The sequence below is a fragment of the Manis javanica genome, chromosome 6, assembly GCF_040802235.1.
Source record: "Manis javanica isolate MJ-LG chromosome 6, MJ_LKY, whole genome shotgun sequence".
In the NCBI taxonomy this organism is placed as follows: Eukaryota; Metazoa; Chordata; class Mammalia; order Pholidota; family Manidae; genus Manis; species Manis javanica.
In genome coordinates this window covers 20,415,823-20,433,307 of record NC_133161.1, presented here as the reverse complement: position 1 = coordinate 20,433,307, position 17,485 = coordinate 20,415,823, and the positions used below count along the sequence as shown (strand labels likewise).

Below are 17,485 nucleotides of genomic sequence, written 5' to 3'. Positions count from 1 at the left end.
AAGGGCCCTTATCTGGACTGTTTATCCCTGTCTCCCTAGCATCTAGAACAAGGTCTGGTACATCAAAAAATCTTTGCCTCTCAAAAAATATTTCCTTGCAGAAGAAGATAGTAAATGGTGATACCTCACATACACTCAGTTATTCTTCTCTGGGAATTTACTATGAGAAGTATACTGAGAAGGCATCAGAGAGTAAAAGGTGATTGCTTTTAGGGAGGGGATGACAAGATGACTGGGTCACTAGAGCTACTGATTTCTGAAGAATGATAATCCATTGTCCGGTTCTCCATGAGGCCATCAATATGTCCCAATCTTTGAAGTGTGGGGGAACTAGAAGGACTAAATGGCTGCTGACAGTTTCCAGGCCTTCCACATATATCCTCACAATAAACCCCATCACCTAAGGCAGTGCCCTAAGGCAGAGGAGGTAAAGGTGTACCACTAGGAGATCTGAACCACTGGCAGATTTCTACAGATTTTTATATTCCTGACAGAGGTAAGAATTTAATCACAGACTGTTGAATTTGTTCAAGTAAATGAAACAAAACAATTTTAAAAAGGAAAAAAAGTGTAGTACTTTTTTAGGTTTTGTATACATGATCTTAAGGAACTGAGTTGGTCTTTCATGTGCAAAACAGAGATACATGCCTTGGGATTATGTTGGTATTTTAAATTTATTAACAACAATTATAATGAATCACCCTCACATCAGATTATAAGGAAGTAATTTTAGGTTCCCCTTCCCTTCGCATACATTTATAGTACTTGATAAAGGTGAAATAAGCTATCGGCACATTGCATTTCCAAGCAATCTGCAGCTCTGCAAAGACTATGATCAGCAGAAAGGTCAGAAAATAGGCAGTATACTTATCTATTTCAGATGTTCTTGTTTGGTAATGCCAAATACCTCACTGACTCTCATAATCAGAATATGCATGAAAAACCGTGTTGGACTGATTAGGGTGAATGGAAAGGTGTCAATCAATACAGTAATTTTTTAAATAAACTTAAGCCCTCCTTAGTTATTAGATGACACATGCAATAAGTGAACACCAATTTTACTCCACATTCCAATTACAAGGAAAAAATATTGTTTTAAATGATTTTGTTTTAAAAGAAGAAAGCTACTAAGTTTTTCTAATATTAATGAATATTTTATACTTTACCTTAGGAGCATATTTATTGCATATTTACTGATAGGCCCAACATATGGGTAAACTCTATTGAGCAACTGCTGTGCAGCAAGCACTGTGTTGGCCTTCCAGAATTCAATGGCAGGTTTATAAACTAATACAACCTCTACATCATGGAGCTTGTAACAGAGGGAAATTCAAGATAACAAGTGAACAAATACATAATTAAAATAATAAAAAATGGTAATTTGAGAGAAAGAAAAGGAAAAGGAAACATGGTGCTGAAATAGAGAATGATAAAGGAAGGTGAGTGGGGAAAGAGGGCCACTCTACAAAGGCTGACCAAGGAAGAGCTCATGGGAAGATACACAGTAAGCAGCATTCTTACAGACTCCTGCAGATTTTGAAATTTCTTTAGTCTTCTATTTTATGTTAACATTTACACAAGTTTGGGTTCAATATTATAACATATATATCTGTATGTTAACATATGAGTGCTTTAAATTATTTTACCATTTGTAAAATCTATGCTGCAGGAAAGCCATGCTATCTTGGTTCTTCACATTCTCTGGGGCAATCAAACCTCAGGGATACAGGTTTGCAGTCTGGTAAGTTCTACCAGTCTTCTTCCTTTGCAACCCAAGTTCTCTTAGCACAACTTATTCATTCTTCAGTAAATATTTATTGAGTACCTACTCTGTGCTGGACACTCTAACAGGACTGAGGATTTATCTCTGAACAGGATATGTGTGACTCCTTACCTTCATGGACATTATAGTTTAGGGAGAGAGAATGAGAAAAAAATAGGAAATTAAAATGTATTGTGATATATGCTAAGATAAGGAGGGAAACTCAGGGTACAAAGGGAAATGTAGAAAATGGTGTGTAACCCAAAATAGGTGATGAAGAATGATTTTCCAGAATGAAATAATCTGAAAAATAAGTCCAAGTTAGCCAGGTGAAGAATGGGGAAAGAGTATTTCTGGTGTAGCTTAGCCTAAACTCTGGAGGCCAGAGAGAGCACAGACCTTACAGGAGCCAATTCAGCATGTTTAGTGTGGCTGGAGTAAAGAGCGCAAAAGAGAAAGAAGATAGAGAAAAGGCTGGAGGTATTCAAGGCAGGATATGAAGGCCCTGTTAAGGACTTTCGATGTTACCCAAAAGGAATAGAAAGTCACTGAAAGGTTTTAATCTTAAGAACTGGTTTAAATGTGGTTTTAAAAAAATTGAATTTCCCTGTATTATTTCACTCAAGAAATTACTCTGGGCCCAAAACTAAAGAACCGAGTCACTTTCTTAATTCTCCTCTTTAAAGTGTCTCTTTTTCCCAAAGATAACTACTGATTATCTTCGGGACTAACCTTCTCTGGCCTCTCCCACTGTCTCTGGCAGTTTGCAACTGGAGTTACTAGGGTTATAGTATTTCCTCAAGGAACAAATATTTATTTCAACATGTGCAACACACAAAGCTCATGTGATTTTCAAGGTTAACATACCATATTGTGGCCTTGCTAGTGGGCATTCTTGATCTGATATACTGGTGGAGGACACCACTAAGTTTTCCCTATGGGAACAGGACATCAGGAGAGGGTGTGAGGAAGCTTGGGCAGGTTAATGATTATAACGGGGAGGGAAAATAATTATTGAGATGTTGGTCATTCACTGAGAAAGTCTTTGCATGAGCTTTTCCATGGGTTAAGTAGAGATGAAGGTGCTGTCCAGGCTCTCAGGGGTAGACCTCTTAGGCAATGAATGGGGAGTACTTTGGTAACTGCAGAGGGTAAGCCAAGGAATAAACACGAATAAGCCCAACAAACAGGTACCTGATGGGAGCGTTATCTAAAGCTGCCAGGTATTTAGAACAAGTGTTCCTTTTCTGATAAGCCGGTATGATGCTCATATGGCATTCAGAGCACAAGGGAGGTTATTCCCCCTGTGGTCTTTACCTTGAAACTCTGTCTCTAGCCTTCTCTGAACTTTTGGGCATAGTTTCTGTCTGAGTTCAAAATGGGCATTACCAGCTGGAAAAATGATGTCACACAGCTTCTCAACTCCTTGAGAGTTTTTCTGGTCTGTGGATGAACGTCATTACTGAGCAAACCAGTGCCACAAGATGGGTATGTGAGGGCTCACAGCAAATGTTTACAATGACGGGCATCACAGGCTGGAAACAACAGGGTGAGAGGACACGGGAGCGTTTCCTTTTCCTGTCTCCACGGGACTCTGGAATACACGGACAAGATATTTAAAACGAGGACAACACTAGAGGGAGAGAATATTAGCTATTCCACTCCAATTCCCTTCAACGCTGTTTCCTTAGGATTTATAAACTATGAGGGCAGGGGTTTCCAAAGTCGCAAAGGCGCTCCTTCTCCAAATTCGTCTTCTCGTTTTCCCTTCCTGGCCCATAACTACACTTTATTTCTTTTTATAATGTTCTCGTTTTTTTTTTCCTTACCTCGGCTTGTAGGCAAAGTCCTTTGCTCCGCTAGCCTCCAAGCCCCTTCAGGACAGCCCCTGGGGTGCTCACACTCCAGTCCCGGGTTCGGTGTCCTTAAGGAGCGTTCAGCGTCGAGAACTCAGGCGAGAAACGCCGCCGCGCGCGCGCGCCTCAGCTCTCCGCACGGCGTCCGCGATGCGAGCCCGGGAAAACTGGCCGCCTGGGCCGGCCGCGGCCCCTTTAAGAGCAGACCACGCCCCTCCCCTCCTCTCGGCGCGGCCGGCGGTCGGTGGCGGCAGCTACGGTGCTGACAAGATGGCGGCTGGCGGGGCTCTCGCTGCAGTCGCTGCAGCGCCTGAGTGCCGGCTTCTGTCCTACGCGCTACACAAGTGGAGCTCCTTCTCCTCCACCTATCTTCCCGAGTAAGTGCCAGGCTCCGGGCTCGTGCTGCTCTACTCTTCGGCGTAAGCACGGCGGAGCCAGGGTGGCCGTGGAGGGCAGCAGAGCCGAGAGGCCCAGGCGGGGCCTGGTGAGGAGGACGCGCGGCCGCCGGGGTCTGAGTCCGGCGGCCCATAGCGTTGCCCGCCCCCCGCCTCAGGGAGGGATTAGGGTCCGGAGGAAGGGTCGAGGTGGGCGGCGGGTCCGGTGCTCGTAGAACAAGGGGGAGTCCGGCGATGCTGCGCCCGAGACTCGGGGGTTTAGGAAGGATGAGGGGCGGGCGGCCCAGGGACAGGGTCAGGAGTCCGTGCTTCTGGTATCCCGACGGCTGGCAATCTGGTCAGGATGTCTAAGGTCATCCAAGCTGGACGGGGACGGCTCAGTCGTTTGCTGCCCAAAGTGTAAGGCCGAGAAGAGGAGTGACTGTTCATGAAGGGGGGGCATTAAAAGTGATTAGCTCCAGAGGGGTAGTAAAAGTCACGGAAGGCCGAAAAGTTGTGGAATCCGTCTGAATCCGTGCAAGTGGACAGACGTTATAAGATTTGCACAGGGCCTTCTCGCTGGCAGTTCTGAAAAAGGGAATGGACAGGGGGGACATTATAGAATAATTTCATTATATTGTGGCTCAGAACATGGATTATATAGACAGAGGCCAGTTTCCCAACCCAGAAACTTAAATGTAGATAGAAAAGTCTGACTTCAATTAATTTGACTTGCAACCCTGGCTTGGTCTGGATCCCCGATTTAGGGGTTCAGAAGAGTTTCATTGCATTACTACCATGGCTTTTTTTTTTTTTTTTTTTTTTTTTTTTTAGCAAATTACTTCTGAAACGCTGAAAGTACTTCTGTATAGTATTTACTGATCTTTAGTTTATTTTTGAGAGGAGGCCTAACTCCAGTTTTACACACTGGTGGAGACACTAGCTTAGTAAAGTGTTAAAATCTGTGCAGACTCTGAAGAAAAGTGCTAGCCATCAGCTCACAAGCCCAGGAATGATTTTATGAACAAAACAAGTTACAAATAATTTATTTTTTATGTTACTGAACTAATAAAGCGACTAGATATGTGAAGCATACTCAAAGTTTTACAACTATACTGTATAATCTTCGCATTTCTCTAGTCAAAACAATCCAAAGTCTCAAAATGGAGTTGCGACTAACTCTCCTGAATGCCAGCCCATTGTCCTGTTGGCCAGGTCAAGGGTTTGTAGTCAGGGTGTCAGTAGGATTTGTTTCAGTGAAGGATGCCAAGTGCCTTGTGGTCTGATTTGGCCTGTGTGACATATTGATGACGGCTGTGTGGCTGTGTCGCTGATTGATACTGGAATCGCACTTTTGAGAGTGAGCCAGATAGACATTCTAGCCTTCATGTGGGGTTGAAATGTGCCATAGGTCCTTTACTTTTGATTTTGAGAGCTAACAGATTCTTGAATCTGAAGATAATCAGCATTTTTCTATACATTTTCTAGGTTAGGAACACAGTTGGAAATTGGGGTGGTATGTTTGATCTAGTAACTGGAGAAATTTTCTAATAGGGTAAGTTTTCCTAGGCTTAAGTTAGGCTGTTTCCATGGTTTCACTTAAACTTCTCTTGTAGGGGGAGAACTTGGGTATCATGAGTCCCATCTGAGTTATGAATAAAAAAGAAGTACATTTCAGGCAGGAAGTGATTTAGTGGAATGCCAACATTACCCTGGTTTTTGTCTCATCCTGGCCCCTGATTTGAAGTGGACAGAGTACTTACTAGTTTTGGAGCTGTTTGAAATTGGAGAAATCTATTGTTACAATAATCTCAAATATATTCATAAACTAGTATTTAATGCATATTTAACTTTCAAGCGTTTTCATTTAATGTCTTGTTTAATCTCTGTGGTACTCTGTTGACATGCAGTATAGTTATTATTTTAAAGCACTAAACTATTATGAATAATCTGAACTTTTTTCTTTGAAGGAGTATGACTGAATATTGTGGAGCCCAGTTTGAGAGTTTTATGTTTGCTGTATTATTGTCCACTGTGCCTAAATTGTACAACCCTTTAGGTATTGAACTTCTATTAGCAAGTAAAGACGTTAGTTACAGCTTTGTATAATAGGAAGTGTAGGAAAGGGATTGACTTTCCTTAACTTTGTCCTGAAATCCTAACAGCAATTGCTGTAGCTTTAGTGGTAATGACAGTCGCATTAAGGTACATCCTAAGCAGGTCTGATTTTAAGTAAAGCCATTTGTTGAAATTGTCTGCAGAGTAGCAAATATTGATGACAAATGACAGATCTAGGCATTTTGAATGGGTAACAATAAAGCAGTAGCAACAATGGGAAACACTTCAAATGTGCTGTGCATATGCCAGGTTCTCTTGTGGACACTAAGTGTGTTAACTCTTTTAATTTTTACAATTTGGGGAATCTCCATTTTCCAGATGAGGAAACAGGCATGCAGAAGTTAAACACTTGTCTCAGGTCACACAGCTAGAATGGAGGCAGGATTTGAACCCATGGAATTTGGCTTTACAGTCCCCTGGGTCTTTAGAGTATTATTCTGCCTCTGCACAAAGGTGAAGACAGGAATTCAGAGATTTGAAAGACTTCTTGTATGAAAGGCACTTACATTTTAGTTGTGTAAGGACATGTGAAGTCATGGGAATAAAATAGAAAAATTCAGAAAATTCTTTATTTTCTTCCTAAAGACATAGAGGTTTTTTTTCCTTTTCCCAAAGGCAGAAAAAAACTTAAACATTTTCCTTTCTAACTCTTTTAGATTTATTTGGACTTTAAAATGTTAAAGCAAATATTGTTATAGATAGCACATTTTTACTTTGACACTAACAAAGTGGACTTTTATTTTTCAATGTATTTTTAAAAGTTTGTCATAATTTTCTTTTCTCTGAAATTCATACCTAGTTTGGGAATTAAGAGAAATGCATTTAAATGATGATTAAGTCTTAGAATTGATCCCTATACTCAATTGTTTATTGCTGTAGGTAGCAGTGATATTAAGTACAATTTATTGAGCACCTGTTATATGCAAGAAGATTTTTGTGTACAGTTTTACTTAATCCTTAATACAAAGTTGCAAAGTAGGTATTTGTTTTTGCAGATGCAGAAACTGAGGTTCACACAGGTTATGTAACTTGTCTGAGATTATACAGTTTTCAAGAAGCTTGGAAAATTCTCTAATTTGAAAACTAATCCATGCGCCTCTAGTAACCACCACCGCTTATTGAATTCTCCAGGAATCATGCATAGCACTTAGCATGTGTTCTTTAATTTTTTCACAAAAACTTTACCATAAATGTTACCATTCTGTTTTATAGCTAAGGAAAGCATGTGTTCTTTGATTTAGTCTTCACAAAAACTTTACCATAAATGTTAACATTCTGTTTTACAGCGAGGGAAACTGAGGTTCAGAGAGGTAAGTTAGCTTGCCCAGGTCCACGAGTTGAAAAAGTAGGAAACGGGATTCTGACCTTGAGCCCTCTTACTTCTTTTGCCAAAACTACTTCAGTATTTTACATGGCTATAATATGTATCTAATGGGAAATATAGGTAGGAAGTGCTATGAGATTAGAACAGAGAGAGGGAACGATATTTAGATATATTTTATCTTGACATTTAAGGTTTTAATGTATTAATTCATGAAAACTGGGAGGACCCTTGAAAGTGTGTTTTACACGTTGAGTAATTTCACTGATACAGAATGATTCTTGTTTACATATTATTGAGAGACTTAGATAGTTTAGATAGTAAAATCTTACGCATTTTAAAGTGTGTTTATCTTTTTTTTCCATTAGTCTTCTTTACAACATGATATGATTTGACAACTAGGATAGGAAGTTAATCTATTCCAACTGTTTTAAAAGTTCACATTTAAAAATGAATGTATACTTTTTTCTGATTGCAAAAATACCCTAAGTTTATTGTGGAATATTTGTAAAGTATAGATAAAGACACAAAGAAGCAATATAAATTACTCTTAACAACACCATCCAAAGATAACAAAGCACCCAAAATGTCCCAGTATTTTGTTGTGGCTATATGTATTTTCCAATTTGATTTTGTCCTCCGTTTGCTGTTCTGTGTTCTTTTTCCTCCCTAATATATAGCAAATATTGACTCATGTTTGCATGCTGTCATTTGTTATGAATACATTATAATTCATGTTAAGGATTTTGTGGCATTTTATTTAATTGGTCCCCTATTATTGGACATTTAGGGTTTCTGGGTTTGTTTTTTTTTTTGCTTGCTTTTGTTCTTTGGCTGTTACGAGTAATGAGACAGCTGTGCAGAAATAAATAATGAACTAATTTATGATGTTGAATTGTTGGATTAAAAGTATCAATTTATTTTCCTACTTTTTGTGTAGGAAACTTTTGGTTTCTATGTACCATGGCATTATCCTCAGTAACTTGGGATTAAGAATGTGGTTTTGGTCAGACAGGTTCTTAGAGATGTCAAGAGAATGCTTATATAATTCAGTAGTGACATTGCTCCTAAAATTTTCTCTTCCTTTCTTTCTCCTCTTTTTATTTTGGCTTTTAAATTAATTTTGATTTTTATTAATCACATTTGAAAAGTAGAGCACATTTGTGAGATTTATTGTTTATTTGGTGTATAGAAGTGATTGTTGTTCATATGAATTTGAGAATTTGTTACAATTCCATTGGCTCCTGTAGCTCATGAACTGTGAATAATTAGTTCGGAGATGGACTCTGGAGACTAGGAACTGTCATGCCCTTGCTTTCCCTCCTTTTCCTTCCCTTTCCTTAAACTGAGATTAGATATTTGGTCTGGCTGGGGAATCTTTTTGGCCACTGAATGTTCTGATGTTCAGTCTGGTAATCTTAGAATTAAAAAAAAAATAAAGATACCTAGGTTAAAGGAAGATGAGGTAGATTGAGGAGTAGAGATTAAATCTGTATAGCTGGCTCCTAGAACTGGAACTTTGTGACTTTTATCAAGTTATGGTTCTTCTCTAAGTAGCATCAGTTCCCTTCATTTATAAGTACTTTTGATCTCAATCAAATAAATGCCATGAAGTTTTATGTTATTTATTTGCCTATAGGCACATGGCTCAGTTATTTGCATTACTTTCTAGATAAATGTAATAGGCTTTTAATAAATTATTTTGGATCCTGATATAGGGACTTTATGATGTTTTATGTGTATAGGTAAGATACATTTCAGCTGTTTGTGGTGATCTCACTATGCTGTTTTTCAGTCACTCAAAAATCATCTTTGGAAATAAGGATTTCTAGATCTTAATTTTAGAGATTTTTCTATTAGCACCTAAGAATGGTTTTCTTTGTATTTATTCTGTTTGGGGTTCCTGGCATCTCTTGAATTTGTAGCATGACTCTCATTTCTTAAGAAAATTTTGGTATTCAAATACTGTTTCTGCCTCATTCTTTTTCTTCTTTCCTCTGTGACTCCAGGTAAATCTATATTATATCTTTTGTCATGTCCCATAGTCCCTTATCCTTTTCTCTGTCTTCTCTATCATTTTTTTTTCTCTGTTTCTATTTTTCTGTTCAGTTCCATTCTGGATAGGTTTTACTTGTCTGTGTTCTAGTTCACTAAATCTCTATTCAGCAATGTCTAGTCTGTTTTTAACCCCATCTGTCTTTTTCTTGATTTCAGCTAAAACATGTTTTAGTGGTAGAATTTTTATTTGATTCTCTTAAAAAAATTTTTTTAAAATTTTGATATTGTTAATGTACAGTTACTTGAACAACATTATGATTGCTGGACTCCCCCTATTATCAAGTCCCCCTCACATACCCCATTACAGCCACTGTCCATCAGCGTAGTAAGATGCTATAGAATCATTACTTGTTTTCTCTGTATATACTGCCTTCCCCATGTCCTCACCCCCCTACATTATGTGAGCCAATAGTAATGCCCTGTTTTCCCCCTTATCCCTCCCTCCCTGTTTTCCCCCTTATCCCTCCCTTCCCACCCCTCCTCCCCAGTCCCTTTCCCTTTGGTAACTGTTAGTCCATTCTTGGGTTCTGTGAGTCTTGATTCTCTTTTTTAAAAAACAGATTCTCATTTTCTGGTGGAAAGCTCCATATTATAATTTATTTTTCTGAACATATCAGTCAAGTTACTTTAAAGTCTGTATCTGAAAACTCCAATTGATCTGACTCACCTCTAGTTCTTCTACTATTTTCATTTTCCTTTTGACTAAGTATCTTGCTGTGTCTGGTAGTTCTTACTTTGGGAGAGGGTAATGTTTGAGTGCTAGACATTATATGCAGAATTTTAGGTACAATTACAAATTAAAGTTATGTACCTAATATATTTCTAAAGGGAAGATTCACTCATCTTCTGGCAGGCAGAATAAAGGCATATCACTTCAACAGTCAAGAACTGAGATTATTTGAGGGTGACTTTAGGTTTTGTAAACCTCTAGTTTGCCCAACTTTGGTAGCCCTCCAGGAAGCCCAGCTGAGAGAATGGGTATTTCTAGGTCCTCTCCTTTTGTCTCTCCAGCATCATGAGAGTCCTGAAAGCTCATCATGGCTAAGTTACTTTCTGTTAGCTTTTTGACCTCTTGCTTTGTGCAGTTTAAGAATGGACGTTTGTCTCAAGAGGAAAATCAGTACAGTGTTAGCTGTTCTTTTGCTCCTCCCCTGCACTGTGGGATCCTGTTAAGTCCTGGACATCATGGCAAGACCCAACTACCAAGTTTTGTCCTCCTGGCTCCATTAAATTGCTAAAAACTCTGCTGACTTTTCTACTGTTTTAGTGGCTGTCCTTTTCCAGCTTCTCAGTGCCTTTCCAGCTTCCTTGTACCATTAAAGAAATAGATGGAATGTCCTGAGAGGGAAAATGGCATGGAATGTGGGGCTCCCTTTGAGTTCTATGGCATCTCAAGTCCTAGCTGCCTTAGAAAGTATCTGATACTGTAAGAGCTTATTTTTTTTCTATTTTATACAGCTTTTCTGCCTTTAAGAGGGCCTGTTGGCCTGCTGCAGATTATTCTGTCATATCCAGAAGCAGAAGTCTTTCTGTGTTTATTTGTTTTGTATACTCTGGGCTTATGAATTCCTCATGGTATATTAACATGTTTATCCTAACCCTTGAGCCCCAGATTATTTTGCTTTAGTGTTTTCCTCATTTTGCCTTTGAACACCTTAATTGCTTATTCCTAATACCTAATGGGAAAAATTATGGAATATAAATAACATTATTTGTTAGCAATTGTTTTAAATGCTTATTGACTAAGAGTTAAAATGAGGTTTTATTCTTGGATTTGTTGATGATTTATAAGTCTCTTTTGAGACTTGTTTATGAGATCCAGAAATTGAGAATTTAATATTTCTCACAAGTATATAGTTATTTTTCCTTGCTATAATGTGATTTTTACATTACCTGTTTTTTTTATTAGCACTTTCATGGGATCATTATATTTATGTGAAGGTATTATTTAGAAGGAAGATACTTGGGTCTAATGTAAATCTTTTGGTTTATAAATATTATTAGTATTAATATTTTTAAATATCTTTAAGTTCCTTTAGTATGACTGATATTTATTATAGTCATCACTTGCGTATTTGTTAAGACATGTTGCTTTGTCTAAGTAGAAATGCTTAGTTATTTCACGCATCCTTGGATATATCCTCTATCTTTCCTCTCATCATATCTCCTTTCTTCCCTATTCCCTTTTGATTTAAGGTATTTGATCAGAAGAGTCATAAAATCTCACTCCTACTTACTCTTTAGCTGTCAGCTGAAGTGTCACTTTCTCAGGAAACCCTGTCTTAAACCTATCCCCTCAATGAGTCTGACATCCCTTCCCCTGCTGCAGTAGTTAAATGCTTTGATGCAGATGTGTACCTTTCTCATATATCACTTAATACAATTTATGAAAATGCATTTATTTATATGATTATTTGATGAATAGTTATCCCCCAAGTAGACCACACCTTCATAGGAATATGGGTTACCCCTTGCCCACCCATTGTAGTCCAGCATAATGTTTATTAAATGAATAAATGACTGAATTAACTAGGCATTTTGACTGCCTTTGTCTTTATCGTGCAATTTCAGTCTGGGCTAGAGGGAGTCAAATACTGGCCATGTTCAAAATATCAAGTAATTAGTAAATTTAAATCCATGCTGTAAACTTTCATGTTTTTCATAGTTTTCAGCAACTTCTGAGAATATTTTAAGTGAAATTGGTTTTTCTAGGGTGAGGACTGTTGTATTTGAAAGGACTTGGAATAATAGAAAGCTTCTTACTTGTCTTGGAGTTTTAAAAAGTTTTTATTATAATGTTACTTATAATTCTTATAGGCAGTACTTCTAATAAGACCTTGAGAACTTTAAAGCCCAGTTTATTACAAAATCTGATTTGCCTAACAGTTTTTAATAGCTTTAGAGTGTATTTCCAATACTTTGATTAATTTTAGGACAGGGATCTTTTCCTCCAATTCTTGAACATAAGTATTTGTTAGTTAAGTTTTTAACATAATATTTTTGATTTGGTAACCCACTGTACAATTCGACTATTTAAAGTGTACAATTCAGTGGTTTTTACTATATTCACAGGTATGTGTGACCATCAGTCACTGCAGTTTTAGAACATTTTCATAATCTCAAAAATAAAACTATTCTTTTGCTAGTATCTGTTTACTCTCCCATTCCCAGGCCAATGCTAGTTTATTTTATGTCTCTGTATATAGATTTGCCTATCCAGGCATTTCATATAAATGAAATCATAATATGTAGTCTTCTGTGATTGGCTTTGTTCACTTAGCATATCCATGTTTTCAAGGCACATTCATGTAGCATGTATCAGTAAGTATTACATTCTTTTATTGCTAGTAATATTTTTTGTGTATATATACCATATTTTGTTTATCAGTTTACTAGTAGAGGACATGTGGATTGTTCACTTTTTGGCTACTGTGACTAATGCTGCTATAAACATGTGTGAACAAGTGTTGGTTAGGTTATGTTTTCATTTCCCTTGGGTAAATGCCTAGGAGTGGAATTTCTGGGTCATATGGTAACTGTTTAACTATTTGAGGACTTGCTAGGCTGCTGTTGATTTTTTTCTGTTACTTTAAGTCATGTCAAGGAACTGATAAATACATGATGAGTCAAAACCCCATAAGGAGAGTGGTCATCCAGAATCAGATAGCAAATTGTTTGACTTCAAGTCTGTTGTTTGGAGAACTGTGTGTGACAGTTTGGCTAGTCCTTTATCTTCCTTTATTTTTTTTCAGAATACATGTGTATGGATTGGCTCCATGTCTTCATCTTTTAAGATATTTACCTACCTACTTACATGGAAACATAGTATGTTCTTACATACTTTTCTAAGCAGTTTGTGGTGGGGATGTTAGTTGAAAGTTGTTTTTTAATAAAAGATTCTATTTACAGAAGACAGCTTGTCTGATTGTGTTCTGGTCACTAGCCATATTCCCATCTTCACAGTTAACATTTATTCTACCCATGTCTGTCAGTGAAGTCTTCTCTATATATTTATACTTCCTTTATGATTCTGCATGTTAGAAGACACAATCATTCACTTACCACAAATGCATTTAGGAGACTTGCCACTCTGTGCAAAAAATTTAAGTATAATAAAAACAAAACTCTGAATTTTATTTCAATCTTTTAAGAAAATTTTGAAATTTTTTGTAGTACTCTAACCTACTTTTCCTGGGTATTTAGGGCAGTTACTTATTATTTATTTTTTTTATTAAGGTATCATTGATATATACTCATGAAGGTTTCACAAGAAAAACGATGTGGTTATTACATTCACCCCCATTACCGAGTCGAGTCCCCCACCATACCCCATTACAGTCACGGTCCATCAGTGTAGTAAGATGCCACAGAGTCCCTATTTGTCTTCTCTGCTCTACATTGTCTTCCCATGACCCCACACACACTTTATGCACCAATCATGATACCCCACAATCCCCTTCTCCCTCCCTCCCACCCACCCTCCTCCACCCCTCCCCTTTGGTAACTACTAGTCCCTTCTTGGACTCTGAGTCCGTTGTTATTTTGTTCATTCAGTTTTGCTTTGTTATTATAGTCCACAAATGAGGGAAATCATTTGGTACTTGTCTTTCTCTGCCTGGCTTATTTCACTGAGCATACTATCCTCTAGCTCCATCCATGTTGTTGCAAATGGTAGGATTTGTTTCTTTATTATGGCTGAATAATATTCCTTTGTGTATATGTACCACATCTTTATCCATTCATCTACTGATGGACACTTAGGTTGCTTCCATATCTTGGCTATTGTAAGTAGTGCTGCGATAAACACAGGGGTGCATATGTCTTTTTTAATCTGAAAAGCTGTTTTCTTTGGGCAAATTCCTAGGAGTGGAATTCTGGGGTCAAATGGTATTTCTATTTTTAGTTTTTTGAGGAACCTCCATATTGCTTTCCATAATGGTTGAACTAGTTTACATTCCCACTAGCAGTGTAGGAGGGTTCCCTTTACTCTGCATCCTCACCAGCATTTGTGGTTCCTAGTCTTTCTATACTGGCCATCCTAACTGGTGTGAGGTGATACCTCATAGTGGTTTTAATTTGCATTTCCCTGATAATTAGTGATGTGGAGCATCTTTTCATGTGCCTGTTGTCCATCTGAATTTCTTCTTTGGAGAAGTGTCTGTTCATATCCTCCACCCATTTTTTAATAGGGTTATTTGCTTTTTGGGTGTTGAGGCTTGTGAGTTCTTTATGTATTTTGGATGTTAACCTCTTGTTGGATATGTTGTTTACAAATATATTCTTCCATACTATAGGAAGCCTTTTTGTTCTGTTGATGGTGTCCTTTGATGTACAGAAACTTTTTAGCTTGATATAGTCCCATTTGTTCATTTTTTATTTTGTTTCCCTTGCCTGGGGAGATGTGTTCAGGAAAAAGTTGCTCATGTTTATATTCAAGAGATTTTTACCTGTGTTTTCTTCTAAGAGTTTTATGGTTTCATGATTTACATTCAGGTCTTTGATCTCTTAATTTTATATTTATCTAATATATAATGCATAGGTTGCAAGTTAAGTCTGTATGAAACAACTAGTAATAGTGATAGAGATGTGCCTTGAGATTTATTGGATTTCATAGAACAATTTTTTGAGGTATTTGAATTATTGTAGACTCTTAGGATGCCAATAAAATGGAAGTTTTAGAATATTTTTTAATGCTGTAGAGAAAACACTTCAGATATATGACATATAAAAAAAACTGGGCAAAAAACCCCTAATTATTTGTTTGATGCAAATTTACCTTTTTATCTTTAAAAATACACCCGTACATCTATTTGCATGCTCACGCATATGGGAAAGATTGCAAGGAAATTTGCTGAAGTCTTGATAGTGATTATCTCTGGGTTGCAGTAATTGGGTTGATTTTTATTGTTTAATACCTTTTCTTTATTCATTTCTAAGATTTTTCAATTTGTACATCTATTTGCATGCTCACGCATATGGGAAAGATTGCAAGGAAATTTGCTGAAGTCTTGATAGTAATTATCTCTGGGTTGTAGTAATTGGGTTGATTTTTATTGTTTAATACCTTTTCTTTATTCATTTCTAAGATTTTTCAATTTTATTTCATTTTAACAAGTAAGTATTACTTTTAAACAAGAAAAAAATAGAGGTTGTATGTGTATTATTTGCCTGTTTGATTATAAACACAAGTTATAAAGGATATTACATCCCATGTTAATAGTTTGAATTTTATTTTTTGTAAGGTGAAAAGCCATTAAAGGATTCTAGGTAGATAAGTGTGATGTGAATAAAGTCTATGGTTTAGGATTTTAAAATTTAAACACTCTTAAGACCCCATTATTTGGATTTTAGTAACTAATTTTGAATAGCAGTCTTCAAATTATGGCATGCTTATTCCTAGGAGTACATGTAGACTTTCCAAGGGGTAGATAGACAAAAATAGTTCTAAGGGATTCAATTTCCTGAGTCTTACTTACTATTCTTGTGTATTCTCTCTTAAAAATTGATCTGCCTGAGAAATTACCTGTGGTTTAGGTGCTTGCTGTTCAGAAGTGTGGTCGACTCACCAGCAGCTTTGTCTTATTAGGCGCTCATTAGAAATGCAGAACCTACTGAGTCCCCCCCAGATCTATTGAATCATACTCTGCATTTTTAACAAGAGCCCCAGGTGATTTGCCCTCACTTGGAAGGTTTCTGGCCTCATACCTCCTATTTTCAAGACTGCAAAAGAGGCATGCCTCTCATCTGTTCCTGTGGACTGTAAAAGCCTCCAGGGTGCCAAATGAAGGGACAGTTCTAAAAGTTGGTATTGAAGTTGAAAAATTGATTAAGAAAAGAAAAATCCCATTGCAAAATATGTGGTTCTTAATTCTCTTTTAAACAAAATAGAAGTAGGACCTAAGCAAGTTTGTTGGTAGATCATAAAAAATAATTTTTAATGATAGTTCATTATGTGATTTTGGGGGGCATATAATTCAGAAAATGATCATTAGTAACAGTACTAACAGAAATTCCTTTTGTTCTCATGCATTTATTTATGTGAGGTTTTCAATGTGTACACCTAGGAAAATGAAAATAGGTATAGACTTGATGCTGAATTCCATTGTATTCTAGCAATGATATTCATCCATATACACATGAAACAATTTTTAAAAAAAAGTCCTGCCTGCATCTTTGAGAACCATTTCTAATACCATTTTAATCTACTTTTAATCATTATCTGCCAGTTTGTAGTATATTTGTATTGTTTTGGTTAATAGTATACTTATAATGTTGATAATAGTATCCAGAAGCACTTTTTATAATTACTCAATCATATGATTAAAACCAAAAAAGTTTAATTTTAATTTACACTTTTTTCCCAGAGAAGTCATATAGGGTGAAAAAAAAGACCCTCAACGTAAAAGAATATTACGTTGGTTAAAATTCTGTGGGAGAAGTTTAAGAAAAAACAAGAGTAATATAAATTTTTGAGTATGTAAGCAGAGCCTATATGTTTTAAAAAATAGACTGTGATATTTTTATTGATACTTTTGAAAGAACAAATATAACATTTGTTAAAAATGACAATATTGACTGTAAGATTGCTTTCATCTGGAGTAGTGTGGGGAAACACAGGAGAGAAGAAGGAAGATATAAAAACAAGGAAGGATTGAGTCATTTTCAGGGAATTTACTTTTGAGTAGATGAAATAATAAAATTCTGATATTTAAAAAAAATGACAGTATTTAGAGTATACTGGAAATGATAACTTTTACAGTCATTACAAGTTCTGAAAAATTTTGCTTGCCTATTTAAAAATGGTGAGGATGTGCACAGATTTCCAAAATTATTTTAGGGCGTATTTGAACAAAAAAGCTGAGCACCATTAACTGACAGCACTAGATCTCAATCTTGTTTGCACATCCAAATTTCTTGGAGAGCTATTAAAAATCCTGATGCCTCCAGGGCCTAAAATATTCATTTGGGCTTAGGTCCAAAATGCTGGACTTAATGA

General features: G+C 36.8%; 1 protein-coding gene and 1 long non-coding RNA gene across 12 annotated transcripts in view; one reads left to right on the top strand and one right to left on the bottom strand.

The window, feature by feature from the left end:
• The window catches only part of LOC108385954 (uncharacterized), a 95,658-nt gene extending 91,928 nt beyond the window's left edge, over positions 1-3,730 (bottom strand). For 5 of the 6 annotated variants that reach the window (XR_012132128.1, XR_012132129.1, XR_001850441.3 and 2 more), the window contains exon 1: positions 3,592-3,730. This is a non-coding gene — a long non-coding RNA (uncharacterized lncRNA). Of the gene's footprint in view, positions 1-3,151; positions 3,357-3,591 lie in introns of all 6 variants that reach the window. The other variant, XR_012132131.1, reaches the window with a different exon arrangement.
• Positions 1-17,485, top strand: part of MKLN1 (muskelin 1) — a 375,358-nt gene that overhangs the window by 151,315 nt on the left and 206,558 nt on the right. For 4 of the 6 annotated variants that reach the window (XM_073238453.1, XM_073238452.1, XM_073238455.1 and 1 more), the window contains one exon: positions 3,604-3,995. The exons of 1 other annotated variant lie outside the window; for it this stretch is intronic. In XM_073238453.1, the coding sequence (XP_073094554.1) occupies positions 3,604-3,995 (392 nt within the window). Of the gene's footprint in view, positions 1-3,603; positions 3,996-4,018; positions 4,038-17,485 lie in introns of those variants that run through there. One more of the 6 variants, XM_073238457.1, reaches the window with a different exon arrangement.